This window comes from Rhamphochromis sp. 'chilingali', assembly GCF_963969265.1.
Source record: "Rhamphochromis sp. 'chilingali' genome assembly, chromosome: 18".
Taxonomy (NCBI): domain Eukaryota; kingdom Metazoa; phylum Chordata; class Actinopteri; order Cichliformes; family Cichlidae; genus Rhamphochromis; species Rhamphochromis sp. 'chilingali'.
In genome coordinates, this window is record NC_137945.1 from 4,046,832 (window position 1) to 4,068,533 (window position 21,702).

At 42.8% G+C, this 21,702-nt stretch overlaps 1 protein-coding gene across 4 annotated transcripts; it reads left to right on the forward strand.

Moving 5' to 3' along the window:
* Positions 1-405: 405 nt before the first annotated feature.
* On the forward strand, positions 406-17,139 carry LOC308385300 (uncharacterized protein). 4 transcript variants are annotated; one of them, XM_080864141.1, is made up of 3 exons: positions 424-542; positions 8,666-8,923; positions 13,958-17,139. In XM_080864141.1, the coding sequence occupies exon 3, from the start codon at positions 13,963-13,965 to the stop codon at positions 15,634-15,636; it is 1,674 nt and encodes a 557-aa protein (XP_080720267.1). In that variant the 5' UTR covers positions 424-542; positions 8,666-8,923; positions 13,958-13,962; the 3' UTR covers positions 15,637-17,139. The 4 variants fall into 4 exon arrangements, with proteins under 4 accessions (XP_080720266.1, XP_080720267.1, XP_080720269.1 ...); XM_080864143.1 differs by lacking the exon at positions 8,666-8,923 and adding an exon at positions 827-918 and having other exon boundaries at positions 448-542; XM_080864140.1 differs by lacking the exon at positions 8,666-8,923 and having other exon boundaries at positions 406-542.
* The last annotated feature ends 4,563 nt before the right edge of the window (positions 17,140-21,702 follow it).

Consider the following 21,702-nt stretch of genomic DNA (forward strand, 5'->3'; position numbering starts at 1 on the left):
TTTTAATCGATAATCAAAACCCACCCCTAGTAACTGTAATCATGCTTATGTACATCTGGATAATGACACAAACTAGTGTGTGGCGCTTCACTTTTTAAAAAAAAGACAAATCAGATTATAGGATATGTGGTGTTGTTTATTTATATTATGGTACTAATCATTCGTGATATTTATTACTGTGTGCATACTTTATTTGAAGAGATGAGATTTAAAAAAAATCTCTTCCTTGCTGGTTCCATCAAATAATAAATGCTCAAGTAACTATGTAACACGTACGTAATCGGTTCAACAACACAGTGTGATGGGAAATCAGCTGTGTTTTGCTGCCCACTTTATTTCGAATCTGGCGCGAACCGGCGAGCCAGTTCCTGAATCAGTCACATGGTACGGACTGCCCGCGAGGCCTCGAACGTCACTGCATACGTAATCAAAGCGAGCCTCGATACGCGTTTCACAAAAACTCGCCGAGATTACCCGACACAGGTATCGAAGCGTCGACACACAGGACACATCACTAGTCTTTGGTCTTTTCTCCTGCACAGGTAACCAATCTCAAATCACTTTTATGGGTACATCACATCACAGCATATGTGACTGAACACGTGATTAAGCTGGCGCTAGCCTTTAGCTAGTTATCTTAGCATGCTGCTAGCTGCTTTAGTTGCTGTGTGATAACACGAGGGGAATACGACTCCATACGACATGTGTACAAATAGATCCAATGATTTTTCAGAGGTAGTTTATGTGATTTAGTCTCATATGAAGGCTCATAGTGGGTTGAAGGTGGATGGTGTTCACATGTGATTGTTCTGATTTTATTTCTTAGTTTGGATTCACTGAAATCATTTGGACCTCCAGTCGGAGTGAACTACAACACTGACGTCTGTGAGGTTTTGCTGTGAAAGCCCAAAACTCTGGGTGAAACACTATTACTGTTTCTTCTAATTAAATGCCCACGACATATTTGTTTTAACTCGGTGAAATGGAGAATAGGGCCTGCCGAGTGGGAGACCCTCTTGGTTTCTTGCAGAGTATTTCAGGGCCTAAATTTCAAATTGTTTAGAGAAAAATAGGTATAGAGATCGACAGACCACGTGACTTTCGCGCATTGCATGCTGGGAACTCGTGGCAAAACAATCCAAGTACCACATCAAACGCAAGCATTTGCAGCACCGCAAAACGTTCATTCTCCCGTTCCAATACCTTCTTGGCTTTTCTTTGCCCCCAAAAAGGTATGTACAAAACAAAGGAGAACAATGCCGGTCCGTACAAAGACAGACTTGATGAAAAGTCAAAGAAGAGATACGAGGAAAAAATCAAAGGAGTGAAAGGGTTAGACCCGTACGAGCACACAGAGTGGACAAAAGACGTTAGCGTGCTGCCCAACTTTCACCACGCTCATATTTATAATCATACGTTCTTGGAGTGAGTGCATACACTCGTGAAGTTTAGTAACTTCGGGTCACTGCAACAAGCCCAGGTACAGTTTACCGACGGATGGGTACAGGACCTTGAAATGCACCGTGTAGAACGAAAGACCATCGTACATATCATAAGTTTACCAGTCTCACAAATCGTCTTCATAAATACACATTCGTTAACAGTTTATTAATGGGACCTTTGAGCTCAACTAGGGCTGAACGATATATCGCATTTGCGATAATATCGCGACATGATCAAGTGCAATTTTCTAACCGCAAAGGCTGCGATTATACTCTGGACATGTCCAAATTCATGGGCTGCATCCTCCTGAGGCCGCATTTGTAGACCGATTACGTCACAGCGACGCGCCGAAGGCTGTCCAAATTACTACCATATCCCAGAATTCATAGCGCGGCCCAGCCAAACTCCAGTTTCCAGCAATGGCAGCCGCTACTAAGTTTTAAAATTACTCATACTAATCTTTCTGGGTCACAAAATAAACTTTTAACATATTTTCAGGCGAGAAAGTAGTTGTGTAAACATCAAATATCTGCTCGGTTTATCAAGATATCCCATATTTGCAAAAGTGCTTCGACGTTTTCAGAGGCGTCTGCTACCCACCAGCTCGACAGCTAGCCGGGAGCTCGAGGGTTACTGATGCGGCCGAGAACGGCACAACTCCCGGCACATCATTTTCAGATCACCGCGGAGTTTCGCTGCTCGGGTTAAACGTAATATATAAGTCACTTAGACAACCTAAAAATGTTATTGTTGGGCTTTTTTCAGTGTTTTGTTTGTTCGTGAGTAAATCGGTTTGGCTGAGATTAAAGTTATTAGATTAGATAAAATAAAACTTTATTAATCCCCCGGGTGGGTTCCTCCTTGGTTTTCACACAGCTGACTAAACGTCAAACAGAAAACTTATTAAACAGAAATATGAGACAGTCGAGAATTTACACCAGTGTCTGGTTATATTTTAGATAGCAAGAAGCAGACGGCCGAGTTTATTAAACTCCACCGAGACAGCGGTGACGCTAATCAGAACTAGACCGTCCAATTTCAGCCTTTAAATTTTAAAGGCGTGTTTGTGTGTGTGTTTATACAATTGCTATTATGTTTGCACTTTATGTGTAATGTTACTGACTGCAGAGATCAGTAAGATGTGTGTATTTTTTATTTATTAGTTTTATTTATTTAATATTATTTTTTAATTGAATGACTGTCTAGTAGTTCACAGATGTCGAAAAACTGAGTGTGGTAAAGCCACTGATTTTGTTTATGTATATTTCTGCAATCTGCACATTGTACTGACTTTCATTTTAATGTTTACACCAGGGTTCCTTGTCAGCACTTTATGCTCAGATGTTTGTAAGCTAAAAATAAACTATTGTGTATGTTCAAATATACTGTTGTGATTGAAGAAGTAAAATAAAAATGTCAGTCATCAATTCATGCATCACCTCATGTCATCATAACAGAGGTCTGTCTTCCAGGAAAGAACAGTTTAAAATTAATGTAATATAGTATTGGCCATACTATATGATGTATTGCTTGTCTTTGTTTAATAATACAGAAGACAAAGACCTTAAAAAATAATCGCATATCGCAATCGCAATATTGGGGCAAAAAAAATCGCAATTAGATTATTTTCCATAATCGTTCAGCCCTAAGCTCAACGGTAATTAATTAGTAGTGGAAATAATTTCTGGTACGCATCACAGAAATGTAGCAGTGACAATAATATTGTATGCTGTAATCGTACTGGGCAATTAGTGATAGAAAACAACTGTTTTATCCTGTGAATAAAAGTATATGTTTTTGTCAATGTACCATGGTAATAACAGAAGCGAAACGCAATATTGTGTCAGGACAATTCACTATTTATGCACAATAAACAAAGGAGCATAGCGCGACAATTTCTGTTCAGCGCCAGACTTGCTTGTAACCTATATCACCAGTTATGTTAAGAAAAATGACGCATTAACTACAACAGCAGACTGACCTTTGTGGGAATGCTTATAGCAGACTAACCTGTGAGCTGGAGTGTTCTGGGACGTTATATTTGATCTTTGAATGGCTGCAATCCAGTCGCCTCTTTGTTACTTCGGAAACATGGCTCGAACAATTTCTCTTCAACGACGTAATCCGATAACAACCGATCTCTTTACCCGTCGGCTTCCCGTGGCTGTCATGGGACCAGCTATTGCAGTTAATAATACAGCAGCTTCTTGCCATTTTTTTGTGTTTCTTTTTATCGCTGTATAACTGATTTTAATTGAAAGCCTGCGTGCGCTTGTACCTCTTGCCACAAGTTCCCAGAATCCTTTGCGGTTTTACCCCTGAATGACGTCACATTTTCCATCTCTATTCCTTTCATCACAGAGTTGAAACAATGTAGAGATGGTAAGTATAAAAATGACAACATTTAACAATTCACTTTAACATTTCCCTCCTGTTTTGTTATTTGTATGCTCCAAATTATTCCTGTGTAGTATATTCTCAGCCATGCACCAGTTGCTTGACATTTTCAGCGCAGGCGTCATTTATACACAGGCTTCTGTCATGTCATTCACCTCCTATTGCAGCAAAACATCACACTTAATTCTTTTAAGCAGTTAACCTGCTTCTCATTGATCTCATACACAGTAAACTACAACTTGCAAGTAAACAACTGGATGTCAACAATCAAACAAGAAGAATCAACATTCTCAAAAATCATATGTCACTACAATCCAACTGTATACAGACATAGGCATTCACACACATCAGTTGATTTTATTGTTTGGTCCATGTTGCTTTCAGCTAACTTCAAAGCTGCAGCCTGGTCAACACTCCTTTTTATGACTCCTATCAACCCCCCAAATCTTCTCACTGTAGGCATCCTGTGGGGGTTAGAGTCAACTGGTGAATTATCTGCATTTACAACATTTCTCCTTTCCTGTTGTCTCTGCAGAAAAAGATTTTTAGAAGGAAATTAGATCAAGCTGTTTTGATCTTCTTGGCTCAAAACCTCAACCAGCTTAGAGAAGTGTTCATGATGTAAATGTAGACAAAACTCTTTTCTGTTTACACCCCTTCTTGCAGAGGACAAAAAGAATGGGTGACGTTGCACAAATTCCATGGTAAATCTCCAACTTGGACTAATCCATTGCCCTTCATACACATGGGTAACTGGCCTGCTTCCAGTTTGTTTAGCTGTTCAATGTCCTGCAGTGAGTCAGATACTTGGAGTCAGGCCAGCAGGTCTGTCTTACCAGAGCAGTTCACCTTCCTGGCTACTGGTGAATCAACCATCCATTCAGGTTCAGAGGAGTTGAAAATTTGGCAGTGTTCCAAGTACGTTTACTCCTGGATGTGTTGCTAAGGCAAGCAAACAAACTGTCTCGCTCTCTGTGGCTATATGGCCACAGTCCAGAAGAATGTGTAGACAGTGGCATCACAAGCATAACCATTGGTCTCGTTGTTTATGTGAGCGGTTGTGTTCAACTGCCACCAGCAGTTGGTTGAAAACCCATGCGGGTACTGGGTGTGGTTTGCTCTGTCCCAATGCGCTCCTGTCAACCCACTCAGGGTCCACAGGCACAAGAAGGCGAACAGCACATTCCCAGCCATTCTAAGTTGGGTTCTGGATCCATTGGTTTCTTCACCAGGATTGAGACGAGAGGTCCTAGAGATATACTCCCCCCTTTGTACCGCTGGCCTTTTCACCATTACCCAGAGTCGGCCAGGAAGTGTGTTACCTTCTTGCAGTGCACTTGATGTATCCAAGTGTTTATCTCAGCAATCTTCACTGCTGTGGGCGTCGTCAGCAGCACCTGATAGGGACCTTCCCGCCGTGGACTGGGCCAGCACTTCCTCTCCATGGCCTTAATGAGCATCTAATCTCCAGACTTCAGACTCTGCTCCTGCAGAGAAACAGAATCATCTGGCAGATGATTTGTTCTCATGACTTCTTTACTTTTAAACATTTTAAGCATCCAATCTGCTAATGTGTTCTCTCTTCTGCTTTTCTATCATCACTACAGAAGACTAAACCTCTAAATGGTCTACCATATATAATCCCAAAGCGTCAGACCGTTCTCTGTTGGAGTAATCCTCATGTACATCTTAACTAATTCTATACAGTCTAACCATGTCCTGCCTTTCTCTTCCATTGTTTTCCTAAGTCTTAGCTTTACTGTGCCATTAGTTCTCTCTACCAACCCTGCACTTTGTGGGTGATATGAACAATGATGTTTTAGTGTTATCCCTAGATGCTGTGCCATTAATCCAATCACTTCATTTACAAAGTGTGGACCATTATTACTATAAATGGTCTCCGGAATCCCGTGTCCCGGATGATATTCTTACATATGGCTTTGGCAACCGAAATGGCATCTGCTTCCCTAGTTGGGACGATTTCTACCCACTTTGAAAAAGGGCACACTATCACAAAACAGTACTTATAGTTATTACAGTTAGACAGCTCTATAAAGTCCATGTGAATAACTTGAAATGGGTGACTGGGTCTGGGGAATTTCCCTCTCTTAGGTCTCAAATTACCCCGAGAATTGTTCTTGCAACATATCATACATGACCTGCAATTTTTTTTAGGGCTGAACGATTATGGAAAATAATCTAATTGTGATTTTTTTTTTTTTTTTTTGCCCCAATATTGCGATTGCGATGCGATATGCGATTATTTTTTAAGGTATTTGTCTTCTGTATTATTAAACAAAGACAAGCAATACATCATATAGTATGGCCAATACTATATTACATTAATTTTAAACTGTTCTTTCCTGGAAGACAGACCTCTGTTATGATGACATGAGGTGATGCATGAATTGATGACTGACATTTTTATTTAACTTCTTCAATCACAACAGTATATTTGAACATACACAATAGTTTATTTTTAGCTTACAAACATCTGAGCATAAAGTGCTGACAAGGAACCCTGGTGTAAACATTAAAATGAAAGTCAGTACAATGTGCAGATTGCAGAAATATACATAAAAAAAAAATCAGTGGCTTTACCACACTCAGTTTTTCGACATCTGTGAACTACTAGACAGTCATTCAATTAAAAAATAATATTAAATAAATAAAACTAATAAATAAAAAATACACACATCTTACTGATCTCTGCAGTCAGTAACATTACACATAAAGTGCAAACATAATAGCAATTGTATAAACACACACACAAACACGCCTTTAAAATTTAAAGGCGTGAAATTGGACTGTCTAGTTCTGATTAGCGTCACCGCTGTCTCGGTGGAGTTTAATAAACTCGGCCGTCTGCTTCTTGCTATCTAAAATATAACCAGACACTGGTGTAAATTCTCGACTGTCTCATACTTCTGTTTAATAAGTTTTCTGTTTGACGTTTAGTCAGCTGTGTGAAAACCAAGGAGGAACCCACCCGGGGGATTAATAAAGTTTTATTTTATCTAATCTAATAACTTTAATCTCAGCCAAACCGATTTACTCACGAACAAACAAAACACTGAAAAAAGCCCAACAATAACATTTTTAGGTTGTCTAAGTGACTTATATATTACGTTTAACCCGAGCAGCGAAACTCCGCGGTGATCTGAAAATGATGTGCCGGGAGTTGTGCCGTTCTCGGCCGCATCAGTAACCCTCGAGCTCCCGGCTAGCTGTCGAGCTGGTGGGTAGCAGACGCCTCTGAAAACGTCGAAGCACTTTTGCAAATATGGGATATCTTGATAAACCGAGCAGATATTTGATGTTTACACAACTACTTTCTCGCCTGAAAATATTTTAAAAGTTTATTTTGTGACCCAGAAAGATTAGTATGAGTAATTTTAAAACTTAGTAGCGGCCGCCATTGCTGGAAACTGGAGTTTGGCTGGGCCGCGCTATGAATTCTGGGATATGGTAGTAATTTGGACAGCCTTCGGCGCGTCGCTGTGACGTAATCGGTCTACAAATGCGGCCTCAGGAGGATGCAGCCCATGAATTGTATAATATAATCGCAGTATAATCGCAGCCTTTGCGGTTAGAAAATTGCACTTGATCATGTCGCGATATTATCGCAAATGCGATATATCGTTCAGCCCTAATTTTTTTTAATTTTTTTTTTTAAAGTATTAAATCCTAGATTATGAAAATGTTGCTCTACTGCTGCCATCATCCCTCCTGTCGAGACATGGCACGGCCCATGGTTCAAAATCGCAGCGGTCATACAAATTCTGAGGCAGTATTGGGTTATTACATAGACAATAAACACCATCCTGCAAGCTCGCTGCTTTTGTGAGCCAAACTGTTTTTCTGCAGTAGGTGAGTGGGCCTGCATGTCTGCCAGTACATCTCGTATAATAGGCAACATCTGTTGGTGTTGCACCGCTAAAATGTGAACACCATGTGCTCCGAAAGCTGCCTCTCTTGTGATCTTATCTGCAAAAGCATTCCCTAATGCAACTGGATCTTTCCCTCACATGTGTGTACACATTTACAAATGGCAATTCTACTGGGCAATATTATTGCTTCCAGCAGATTTTGCAGGAGTTTGGCGTGTTCTACAGGCTTCCCTGTAGAGGCTGTCACATCTCGTCTCACCCACTGCACTTCAAAGAAATGTAATGTAGCAAATGCATATTGGCCATCAGTGTATATTGTCTCTCTGCAGCTTTACACGCTTCCGTTAAAGCTACTATCTCTGCTGCTTAAGCAGATATGAAACATGCTAGTTGTCCTGCACAGATAACTTTCTCACTATCTACTACAGTAAAAACCTGTTTTAGCCTGTCCTTCTGCTGTTGTAAAGCTCAAACCATCAACAAACCAAACCTTTCCCTCAACGAGTGGCACATCTATTACGTCATCCCTGGGCTTACACTCCTCCTCCACGTGCTCTCTACACTCATGAGCAGTGCCCTCTTCTTTCATTGGCAAAAGGGTTGACGGATTCAGAATTGTGCCCCATTTTATGATTGTGTGGTTGTGAGAGTAATAGTGACATTAGAGACAAGTGTCTTGTAGCTTACAGAAAGGTCATTTTAGCATGCAGTAGTAAAACATCCACCTCGTGTGGAACTAACAGTGTCAAAGGGTGAAATAAAACTATTTTCCGGAACATTGTACAGTTTGAGCCGCTGCATATACTGATCTCACGCATGGAGGTAAAGCACAAGCAACTAGGTCTAATCTTTTAGGATAGTAAGTCACTGGCTTCACTTGTGGAAAAAGTGCTGTTAGTTATTTCACAGTCACCTGGCATTTGTGCTTTTCACAGAACCACAAGTCCATCGCTGGACCTCCTCTGCGCTGTCACTTTTGGAGCTTGGCACCCTCCCTTCATCCCTCAGGTTCTCATGTTCCAATGCCCCGGACGATTTAAGGCAGAGCACGTCGTACACCTTAGTTGTCTTCCTCAACTTCAACGTCAAAACTCTTCCACTCCTTATAGTTGTCTGCTGTGCAAAGACTCCTCTTGATGATCTCCTAGAAGCCCAGTAGCACAGCTCTCTGCGCGATGTCTGCTGTGCTGAAGGTGATCTCTGATCCTCCTGAAGCCTCTCTCCTGGCCTCAGCTTCCACGTTGTGGACGATCCCCTCAGTCACTCCTTCTCGTCATGGCACCTCACGACATATGCAAATTAAAAAAAATGACACTCCTCTTGTGCCACACGGCTCTCGCCATGTGTCAACTCCCCAATGAGACATGTAAAAGAATGTTTTAGGGAGACTGTGCAACAATCTCCAGGGTTTCCCACTTGGAGCAGCTTCACTCCAACCTGTAACCCTGTGTAAAAACATTAGTCAGTAATTAAATGTTTAGCTTGTTTAACTCCCAGCTCCACCCAGAGCCTGTATCCTAGAAGACAAAGTCTTTAGGTTAAAACAACTTCACATTTGCAACCAACTACAACTCATAAGTGTAATAAAGTATTCAGCATCACAGAGACAAGTATCATTGCAGGTTTATTCTAAACTCATTTAACTCCTACTTTTCCCATAATTTGCACCAAATCATTGAACATCTCAACGTCATTCCACGTTATAATCAATATGTGGAATGACGGCTTGTAGGAGAGAGGTGGCCTGTCTGGTGTCATGGTATGAGGACAACAACCTCACCCTCAGCACTGATAAGACAGAGTAACCGAGTCCCAGGCTGAGAGGCTGAGGGCACCCCACCCCCGAAGTGGCCCAAGCGAGCCCCAGGCCCCGATAAGCAGCCACCAAGGAGTGAGTCGGTGTGTACCTGGGCGCCCATCCCCGGACACAAAGAACCACCAATGCACCGATGTCTGAGGGCATCTGCCACTGGCAGGGGAAGTGGTGCGGGGAGATAGGCCTCCTTACCTTTGAGGGCCTGAGATGTCCCCAGAGAGGTGGCGTCTGATACCCAACCTGACATATAGACAAGACATACAGGCACACACAGATACAAACATCCATTCCCACCCTCATGCTCTCATATGCACTTACTCCACACTCAACCAACGTGGAGACAGACATAAAGAGACGCTGTACACACAATCACACTCCCCAAGCGTACTCTAAGAACCGGGTCTAGGTACCCTTGCCCCTGGAGGGGGAAACTGCACCCAGACCCAGGTGGTGTTACCCTTTTCCCTGCGGTGGGGAGAAGCAGACCACCCCGACTCCGCAGCAGCAGGGAGGCCCCACACTCCAGACCCCAGTCGGACGGCCAACTCCTCCTCCTGGCCCCCCCGCTCCAGCAGGTCGCAGAGAACGGGGGTGTGAGAAGGCCCATCCGGACCGGGGCCCAGAACAGCAGTGTCGACCCTCCCCTAGCCCCGCTGCACGCAGCCACGAGGAAACAGTCACCTAAGAGCCAACAGAGCCCCTAATAGGCCATGACTGCTATCCCGGGTTGAGCCCCCCCCAAGGAAGATGCTCCTGGGGAATCCCCCGACGCCCTAAGCGTGTCCCTACCCCCACACCAATCACAACAGCGAAGGTGGGACAAAACTATGACCCCCCCCCCCCACCCCCACTAGGTGATGGAGCTAATCAAAGGAGCCCAGAGCAATTGATCTGATGTGGTGGCAGAGGCTGTATCGAGACTAATGTAATCTCGATGGCTGTAGCTCAGGTGGCAGAGCAGGTCAGCCACTAATCAGAAGGTCGGTGGTTCGATCCCAGGCTGCCTCCTGGCTGCATACTAACCTTGTTTGCCTACTGGTGGTGGTCAGAGGGCCCGGTGGCGCCAGTGTCCGGCAGCCTCGCCTCTGTCAGTGCGCCCCAGGGCAGCTGTGCCTACAATGTACAGTGGGGCAAAAAAATATTTAGTCAGCCACCGATTGTGCAAGTTCCCCCACCTAAAATGATGACAGAGGTCAGTAATTTGCACCAGAGGTACGCTTCAACTGTGAGAGACAGAATGTGGAAAAAAAAAAAAATCCATGAATCCACATGGTAGGATTTGTAAAGAATTTATTGGTAAATCAGGGTGGAAAATAAGTATTTGGTCAATAACAAAAATACAACTCAATACTTTGTAACATAACCTTTGTTGGCAATAACAGAGGTCAAACGTTTACTATAGGTCTTTACCAGGTTTGCACACACAGTAGCTGGTATTTTGGCCCATTCCTCCATGCAGATCTTCTCGAGAGCAGTGATGTTTTGGGGCTGTCGCCGAGCAACACGGACTTTCAACTCCCGCCACAGATTTTCTATGGGGTTGAGGTCTGGAGACTGGCTAGGCCACTCCAGGACTTTCAAATGCTTCTTACGGAGCCACTCCTTTGTTGCCCGGGCGGTGTGTTTCGGATCATTGTCATGTTGGAAGACCCAGCCTCATTTCATCTTCAAAGTTCTCACTGATGGAAGGAGGTTTTGGCTCAAAATCTCACGATACATGGCCCCATTCATTCTGTCATTAACACGGATCAGTCGTCCTGTCCCCTTGGCAGAAAAACAGCCCCATAGCATGATGTTTCCACCCCCATGCTTCACAGTAGGTATGGTGTTCTTGGGATGCAACTCAGTATTCTTCTTCCTCCAAACACGACGAGTTGAGTTTATACCAAAAAGTTCTACTTTGGTTTCATCTGACCACATGACATTCTCCCAATCCTCTGCTGTATCATCCATGTGCTCTCTGGCAAACTTCAGACGGGCCTGGACATGCACTGGCTTCAGCAGCGGAACACGTCTGGCACTGCGGGATTTGATTCCCTGCCGTTGTAGTGTGTTACTGATGGTGACCTTTGTTACTTTGGTCCCAGCTCTCTGCAGGTCATTCACCAGGTCCCCCCGTGTGGTTCTGGGATCTTTGCTCACCGTTCTCATGATCATTTTGACCCCACGGGATGAGATCTTGCGTGGAGCCCCAGATCGAGGGAGATTATCAGTGGTCTTGTATGTCTTCCATTTTCTGATGATTGCTTCCACAGTTGATTTTTTTCACACCAAGCTGCTTGCCTATTGTAGATTCACTCTTCCCAGTCTGGTGCACGTCTACAATACTTTTCCTGGTGTCCTTCGACAGCTTTTTGGTCTTGGCCATGGCGGAGGTTTGGAGTCTGACTGTTTGAGGCTGTGGACAGGTGTCTTTTATACAGATGATGAGTTCAAACAGGTGCCATTCATACAGGTAACGAGTGGGGGACAGAAAAGCTTCTTACAGAGGACGTTACAGGTCTGTGAGAGCCAGAGATTTTCCTTGTTTGAGGTGACCAAATACTTATTTTCCACCCTAATTTACGAATAAATTCTTTACAAATCCTACCATGTGAATTCATGGATTTTTTTTTTCACATTCTGTCTCTCACAGTTGAAGTGTACCTCTGGTGCAAATTACTGACCTCTGTTATCATTTTAAGTGGGGGAACTTGCACAATCGGTGGCTGACTAAATACTTTTTTGCCCCACTGTAGCTTGCCATTGCCAGTGTGTGAATGGGTGAATGACTGAATGTAGTGTAAAGCGCTTTGGGGTCCTTAGGGACTGACTAAAGCGCTATACAAATGCGGGCCATTTACCATTTTTAATAGATAATTTCTATATTGGTTAGAATTAAGATTATTTTTATTTTTCCAGTTCATGGGGACTGTTTTCTTGGCTATGCATAGGGCAGTGAAAACCATATGGGCTATATTCTTATCTGAAGTGACATTATATAAGCTGCCCAACAAACACACTAAGGGGGAAGTTGGAATGTTACATTTCAGACACTTTGATAAGTCTTCACATATCTCGCACCAAAACTTCTGAACTGGTGGACAGAACCAAAGAGCGTGGATATAAATGTCCGGTGTTTTGGTTTGACAGTGTGAGCAGTTGTTGGTAGACGTAAAGCCCATCTTGAACATTCAATGACCTGTATAGTGCACTCTATGTAATATTTTGTATTGAATTAATTGAAGACTGGGATTTCTAATTAGATGAAAGGTTTTTAAGCAAATCTGAGACCAGAAGTTTTGGTCTAAGTTAACTGATAAATCCGCTTCCCATTTTGCAATAGGAAGTGATATTGATTCATCTGTTTTAGAAAGCATTCTGTATATTTTGGATAGTAATTTGGGGGTTTTAAGAGTAAGAAATTGAACCACACTTGGTGGTGTTTGTAGTTCAACTTGACCTGGTTTAAATTTCTTTTTTACTATGGATTTAATTTGTTGATATTCTAAAAATCTTTTCTTGTTGATCCCATATTGTGTAACTAGTCTGTCAAATGAAATAAATTCTGTTCCTTCTAGTATATGTTCTAAATATTTGATTCCTTTACCACTCCAAGCTGAAAAGTTTATCATATTATTGTTTTGTAATATGTCAGGGTTGTTCCAGATAGGTGTACGTTTGCATGGGATTAATGAAGACGCCGTCAATTTTAGAAACTCCCACCATGCTGTCAGAGAAGAGCCGATGTTGACGCTTTTGAAGCATTCATGTCGTTGGATGTTTGAGCTGATAAGCTCTAGATTATTGCAAAGTGCTTGTTCTACATCTAGCAAAGGTTCATCTAAGAGGGTATGTTTTAGCCATCCTGAGGTAAACTGAAGCCTGTTGGCTAAGAAGTAGTGCTGAAAGTTAGGTAGTTCTAATCCTCCTTTATCCTTGGTCTTTTGTAGTGTTTTTAAGCTTATACGTGGGGGTTTATTTTCTATCTCAGATTTAAATTTTATCTTCACTTATTTATTTGTATTATTTATATTTTATGTGGTGTCATTTGTGTATATATACATACTTTCTTTCAACCCTTAACTTAACCGGCATGTGTGTGTGGCAGCAAAGAAAGAATTTCATTGCACAGAGAAATGCTTTTTCTTCTTGTACATATGACAATAAACCCTTTGAGTCTTTAATCTTCACTATATATCTACAGTGTAAATAGTAGTAGAAATAGACAAAAACCATTAAAGGAGAAGTATTAAGAAGCAATGCGAAGTACAAATATTTTTTAAAAATTCTGAAATTGATATTTTATTTATGAGGATGCTTTTGATCTGAATATGGTTCTAAGAATGCCATGTGTACATCTGTACAGTTTATGGGTTACTTCTTACCATAACTGCATTTGGTTTTCTGTTTTATTTCTTTGTCATTATAGGAGAGATGTGGGAAAGCAGGCCAAAACCTCAACACATTGAGGACATCAGCAAAAAACAGCCAACGCCGGCAAGCACAGATCCAGTTGTTGTCCCTTTGACCACTATGAAGCAGCCCAGAAGACGCCAGTGCATCGATAGTGGGAACAGAAGCTTTACCTGTGATCAATGTGGAAAGTCTTTCACTCGGAGTAGCAGCTTAAAAGTACATCAGCTCATCCATACTGGAGTCAAAGCATTCAGCTGTGATCAGTGTGGAAAGTCTTTTAATCGACTTGGTCCCTTAAAAACTCATCAGCTCATTCATACTGGTATTAAGGCATTCAGCTGTGATCAATGTGGAAAGTCTTTTACTCTGAGTAGCAACTTAAAAAGACATCAGCTCATTCATACTGGTGTCAAGGCGTTCCGCTGTGATCAGTGTGGAAAGTCTTTTACTCTGAGTAGCAACTTAAAAGTACATCAGCTCATCCATGCTGGAGTCAAAGCATTCAGCTGTGATCAGTGTGGAAAGTCTTTTAATCGCCTTGATCACTTAAAAGCACATCAGGTCATTCATACTGGTGCCAAGGCATTCAGCTGTGATCAATGTGGAAAGTCTTTTACTCAGAAAAGCGACTTAAAAACACATCAGCTCATCCACAGTGGAGTTAAAGAATTCAGCTGCAATCAGTGTGGAAAGTCCTTTACTCAGAAAAGGTACTTAAAAAGACATGAAGTCACGCATGCTGGTGTTAAATCATTTGTTTGTAGTCAGTGTGGAAAAGCTTTTACTCAGATTGGTAACTTAAAAAGACATGAAGTCACGCATGCTGGTGTTAAATCATTTGTTTGTGGTCAGTGTGGAAAAGCTTTTACTCAGATTGGTCACTTAAAAAGACATCAAGTCATCCATGCTGGAGTTAAATCATTTGTTTGTGGTCAGTGTGGAAAGGGTTTTACTCAGATTGGCCACATAAAAACACATCAGCTCATCCATGCTGGGGTCAAAGCATTCAGCTGTGATCAGTGTGGAAAGTCTTTTACTCAGATTGGTCACTTAAAATCGCATCAGGTTATCCATAGTGGAGTTAAAGCATTTGTTTGTGGTCAGTGTGGAAAAGCTTTTGCTCACAGTTACAGCTTAAAAGTCCATCTGCTCACCCACAGTGGAGTTAAACCTTTCAGTTGTGATCAGTGTGGAAAGTCATTTACTCTGATTGGTCACTTAAAAACGCATCAGGTTATCCACAGTGGAGTTAAACCATTTGTTTGTGGTCAGTGTGGAAAGGCTTTTGCTCACAGTTACAGCTTAAAAGTCCATGAGGTCATCCACCCAGGAGCTAAACATTTCAGCTGTGATCACTGTGGAAAGTCGTTTGCACGGCTTGGTTACTTAAAAGCACATCGGGTCATTCATACTGGTGTCAAGGCATTCAACTGTGATCAGTGTGGAAAGTCTTTTAATCAGAAAAGAGACTTAAAACAACATGAGCTCATCCACAGTGGCGTTAAAGCATTTGTTTGTGATCAGTGTGGAAAGTCTTTTACTTTTATTGGTCACTTAAAAAGACATCAACTCATCCACAGTGGAGTTAAATCATTTATCTGTAATCAATGTGGAAAATCTTTTACTCAGAGTTGCAACTTAAAACGACATCAGCTCATTCATACTGGAGTTAAACCTTTCAACTGTGCTTAGTGTGGAAAGTCTTGTGCTAGGTTTCATCATCTAAAAAATCATCAGCTCATCCACACTAAAGTTAATCCACTGAAATATGAGCAGTGTGAAGTCTTTCATCCGTAACACAAACCTATTGAGGCATCAGCAAATCTACAAAGTGTCCTGCTGTGACAAAAGTGGCAGACTAATGGGACATTATCCTGACAAAGTTCATTTGAACACAGCTAGAAACACGAGGGATCTGAACCAATGCTCTTCTGCTGGGTCAATCTTAATCAGGCTTTACAGAATTCAGCTTTAATCTCCTGTTCAGTGTTACTGTGTGGAAGTCCATTAGATCAGTTATGACCTCATAAGTGTTGCATATTCAATTCAATTCAATTTTATTTATATAGCGCCAAATCACAACAAAAGTTGCCTCAAGGCGCTTTATATTGTACAGTAGATACAGAAAAAAACCCAACAATCATATGACCCCCTATGAACAAGCACTTTGGCGAAGGGGGAAGGAAAAACTCCCTTTTCACAGGAAGAAACCTCCAGCAGAACCAGGCTCAGGGAGGGGCGGGGCCATCTGGTTGGGGCAAAGAAGAAAAACAGGATAAAGACATGCTGTGGAAGAGAGACAGAGATTAATAACAGATTTGATTCCATGCAGAGAGGTCTATTAACACAGAGTGAGCGAGAAAGGTGACTGGAAAGGAAAAACTCCCGGAAAGGAATCCCCGGCAGCCTACACCTATTGCAGCATAACTAAGGGAGGATTCAGGGTCACTTGGTCCAGCCCTAACTATACGCTTTAGCAAAAAGGAAAGTTTTAAGCCTAATCTTGAAAGTAGAAATAGCGTCTGTCTCCTGAATTCAAACTGGAAACTGGTTTCACAGAAGAGGGGCCTGAAAACTGAAGGCTCTCCATATGAACACTTATCCTGTGAATTGCCTGTTTGTTACCTAAGCAACACTTTTTAGTATGATGTCCATGTTAAAAGTAGCAGTGCTTAATTCCGTAAGTATTCTAACATGAATTGCTTGTAATGAAAGATATAAGTGTAACAACTGGAAAAAGTGCTGTTGCTTTATTGTTATTGCAGTATGTATTTTTTCCACTGGAACCTCTCATCGTTGTAATGAGGTGGTGCTGTATGTGTTAGCCAACCGCCTGTTAGAGCTACACAGTTTGAAATGTTCACAAAAGACATGGAAAATCAAGTCAAATCACTTTTATTGACACATCACATGTGCAGGTACATTGGTACAGCACATGTGAGTGAAATTCTTGTGTGCGAGCTTCACGAGCAACAGAGTTGTGCAAAATACAATAATGTAAACAAGCAAAATACAAGAATGGCTACATCTGAAACTAATAAATATATGTACAATATATAATAATAGTATATGCATTTCACACGCCTGTCTGAAGCTGGCAGCCAGCATGTAGAAAGATTTCCTTTGAACTGTTATTAATTTTGTATGTTTTCTAAGTTTAGTCAAACCGTCCAATTAAAAAGCAACAGAATTCTACCAGAACCTCCTGATTCTTGTTTCATGAATTGCATGGCTATTTACTAAAAGTCTAAACAAAACTCATAATTAAAAGGCCACTGGTTAAAATCTATGCACGCAGAACAAAGTGGATGTTAATATTGTCATGTTAATATTATGTAAAATATGTTGACTATATGAATGGTGTTATCTGTTCTGTGCAAACATCCATGTAATCTTAAAAACTAAACATTATTCCCATCATCTGATCACAGAGAGAAGCAGAATGTCAGAACAGATTACCTTCTGGTCAAACTGAAACACCTGCTCGCACTGATGGTGAGTTTGGTACATGCCTCACCATATGGTATACCACAATGACAAATGCTTATTCAGCCACCAAGGTGCCAATCTGAATGACCTGCATCTCCCAAGGCCCACACTGACATCCAGTATGTTGGGAATAATGTTGAGCTTTCGAGAAAATTCCACTGCTATTTGTAGTAATATTTAAGCAATTTTCATCAGCCGTAATTGCTGCCAAAGGACGAATCTTTTATCAGTTTCTTGCGGCGAGACCTGCAGACACAGCCAGCCCAGAGTGTCTAGGAATTTTCATGTCCTCCCTTTGGGAATCAGCTGTAGCTCGTGTTTTGTGACCAGTCACTTCTGGCTGACGAGGGATTTGAGGGAAAGCAATACTAATTGTAACTAAGTGTCCAGTAGACAGTGTTACATGTATCAGTGAATGCTGGTATGCAACATATTAATTTGATCACTCTACGTGCACTGCTCATACACATGAATGCTTAATTAAGATTGAATTTTGTATCCTTTGGCAAAAACTGATTACATTTCTGTATGGAACTATTTGAGAATTTGCCAAAGATTATCAGTTATGGAGAGCAGTAGAAACAAAGGGAAGTTAGCTTGAGTAAAAGTTTCTAATGAATATCTCAGGCAGTACAAGTTATTGACAGATAGAAGTCCGTCAATAACTTGTACTGCCAAATTGTCAAAGGGATTTTCTTTAGTGTGATAATGCTAATTTTGGTCAATTAGGATGAAGATGACGTTGACCATCCCGTCTGTTTCTTTTCAAAAAATGTATAAAACACCAGCTACATTACAGCACGATTGAAAATGAGGCTTTAGCCTTGCAGCATTTCGAAGTGTACCTTGGGTCCAATCCTCTACCAACCATTGTATTTTCCGACCATACCCCCCCCCCCCCCCCCCCCCCCCCGATGCAGAACAGCAACCAACGCCTCATGAGCTGGTCTTTACTTTAACATTAATATCCGTTACAAGAAGGGTTTAGGTCAGGGGTGGGCAACTCCAGGCCTCGAGGGCCAGTGTCCTACAGGTTGTAGATCTCACCCTGGATCAACACACCTGAATAAAATGATTAGTTCATTACCAGGCCTCTGGAGAACCTCAAGACATGTTGAGGAGGTAATTTAGTCATTTAAATCAGCTGTGTTGAATCAAGGACACATCTAAAACCTGCAGGACACCGGCCCTCGAGGCCTGGAGTTGCCCACCTCTGATGTGTTTTTCGGTCTGCCACACCAGAGGGTCGCATAATTGTGTCCTGTGTCAATTTTGTTTTTTTACTCGGTAGCTGTAGGGGTGAGAAGCCATTTTTCTTTGGGAACCTTTTCTCCTGTTTTTGGTTAGGGAGGCAGGTAAGAAACCTGTACTTTTCTTTTGGGGTTTCCCGTGTAGGTAAACCAGCTGCATTTCATTTCTAGAGTGTTGTTTGTTGTTTTGGCCATGCTCATCCTGACACCCGCTACCTTTTGGGACTTAATAAACTGACTGGCTGTTGCAAACTCCGTGACCGTTGTTTTTTGGTTCGTCTTCCTTGAGAGCAGGGAGTGTGGGGACATTTTCCTTTTTTTAAATTTTTTCCTTGTGTTGCACGTCAGTTTCCCCTGGGCTGGGGTGTAACAGTTCCTTATAGGTCAATATCTCAGATGTCCTCAATTGACAGTCCCACCAGGCACATGACGCGGCATTTGGCCCAACCATCTATTGTGTATACGGCAGGAAATGTCCCTTCAGGATAGTCGGGCTCGAACCCAGGCTTCTCGTAGGGAAAGAGAGCGATCAACTGCAGCCGCTGTGTGGTAAGTAACTAAATCAAATTGGGCCCAGTTCTCCATTTGTAGAACATTTCAACACCTCATATGCTACATTATTACCGTATTTTCACGACCATAAGACGCACTGTACTAAAAGGCGCAGTCTCAGTTATGTGTGCCATTACTGTATTTAACACACACATAAGGCGCACTGGATTATAGGGCGCATACAAGTACCGTATGCGTATTTAAAAATAAAGCGGGAGCAAACCTGAGTTCGGTACTCACATTTTTATTACCAGTAATCGTCATCATCAACAACACACAAGCATACAAGTGTGCGTATTTAAAAATAAAGCAGGAGCAAAACAAAGTTTGGTACTCACATTTTTATCATCAATCAAACCCATCGAAGTCCTCATCCTCTGTGTCTGAATTGAACAGCTGCGCTAAATCTCCATCAAACATGCCAGGTTCACTTTCTTCACTGTCAGAGTCACTTTCCGTGCCGTGCGGCTCCTCGGAAATGATGCCGGCTTTTGCGAAAGCTCGAACAACAGTGCCAGCAGACATGTTAGCCCAAGCATCTACAATCCATTGGCAAATTGTGGCGTAACTCACCCGGCGCTGCCTTCCACTCTTGGTGAAACTGTGGTCTCCACCGGTCATCCATCGCTCCCAGGCCGCTCGCAGCCTTACTTTGAACGGGCGATTCACACCGATGCCCAGCGGTTGGAGTTCCTTTGTCAGGCCTCCCAGAATGACAGCAAGCTCACAGTTCATTTGTTTCACTAGTTTTTTCACATCGGCTGTGAGATGGGCACGCATAGAGTCACAGATTAAGAGCGATGGTGATGCGTGGAAAAAACCACCTGGTCTCCTTACATACACCTCCCTCAGCCACTTTTTCATCATTTCCTCATCCATCCAGCCCTTTTCATTTGCCTTAATGATGATTCCTGCTGGAAACTTCTCTTTAGGCAAAGTCTTTCGCTTAAAAATCACCATAGGCGGCAGTTTCTGTCCATTAGCATGGCAGCCAAGCACAACAGTGAAAGAAGACTTTTCATACCCCGTTGTGCGTATCGCTACCGTGCTGGTCCCCTTCTTCTCCACAGTGTGACTCACCGGGATGTCAAAAGTGAGCGGCACCTCGTCCATGTTTGTGATGTGGCTGGGCTGGATGTTTTTGTCGCCGACGTGTTTGCTGCAGTAGGAGCGGAAGATGGCCAGCTTTTCCTTATAATCCGCTGGAAGTTGCTGCGCTACCGTAGTCCTGGTCCGGATGGAAAAATGGCACCGTTTCATAAAACGAAAGCACCAAGACGGACCTCCTTGGAAATGTTCAATGTTCATCTCTTCAGCTAGTGAAACCGCTTTTAGCCGAATGGTGACCGTCGAAACGCCTCTCCCGCTCGTTCTTTGCTCGATGATCCAACGCTAAAGTCTTTCCTCCAACTCGGGCCACCTCGCCTTATGTCCGCGGAAACTCAGCTGCGTTTTCTTGACCTGCCGGAGTTTGTTTTCTAGCTTCCTCCATTTGCGAACCATCGATTCGTTAATCTTAAATTCTCTCGCCGCTGCTCGATTTCCATGTTCCTCCGCGTAGCTGATGGCCTTCAGTTTAAACTGTGCTTCATAAGCGTGTCTCTTTGCCATTTTCAGGGTTGTTAAAACAACGATGTTCCACATAATGCACATACCTGTCCTTTTAGACAGGTATGTGCGATTGTCCGGTATATACGATCAACGCCCACACTTCACCCTTTAGCGTTCTCATGGTGTTCTCTACTACGTCCTCCTTACAACACACAGGGCGCACTGCGCTATAGGGCGCGCCGTACTTTTTAAAGAAAATCTAAAGACTTTTAAGTGCGCCTTATGGTCGTGAAAATACGGTATATATGTATATAATGCAGGGAAAAAACAGAACTGCTTTCCATCCATTTTCTTCTGCTTTATCCGGGGCCGGGTCACGGTGGCAGCAGCCTAAGCAGAGAAGCCCAGACCTTCCTCTCCCCAGTCACCTGCTTTAGCTTGTCTGGGGGAACACCAAGACGTTCCCAGGCAAGCCGAGAGATAATCTCTCCAGCGTGTCCTGGGTCTGCCCCGGGGTCTCCTCCCGGTGGGACATGCCTGGAACACCTCACCCAGGAGGTGCCCAGGAGCATCCTTGTCAGATGCCCGAACCACCTCAGCTGGCTCCTTTCGATGTGGAGGAGCAGCGAGTCTACTCGGAGCCCCTCCCGGATGGCTGAACTTCTCACTTTATCTCTAAGGGAGAGGCAAGCCACCCTTCGGAGGAAGCTCATTTCTGGCGCTTGTTTCCGCGATCTCGACCCCTATGGCACCTCCCGCGGGTGGTACGATAGGGGTAGGGCGCATTGTATGCCGGGCGGCAGCCAGGAGCGGATGCCCTGGCAGACCGATCCCTGGCTACTAAGACTGGCAATTGGGACATGGAGAAAGAGCCTGAGTTAGTGCATGAGGTTGAGAGGTACCAGCTAGATATAGT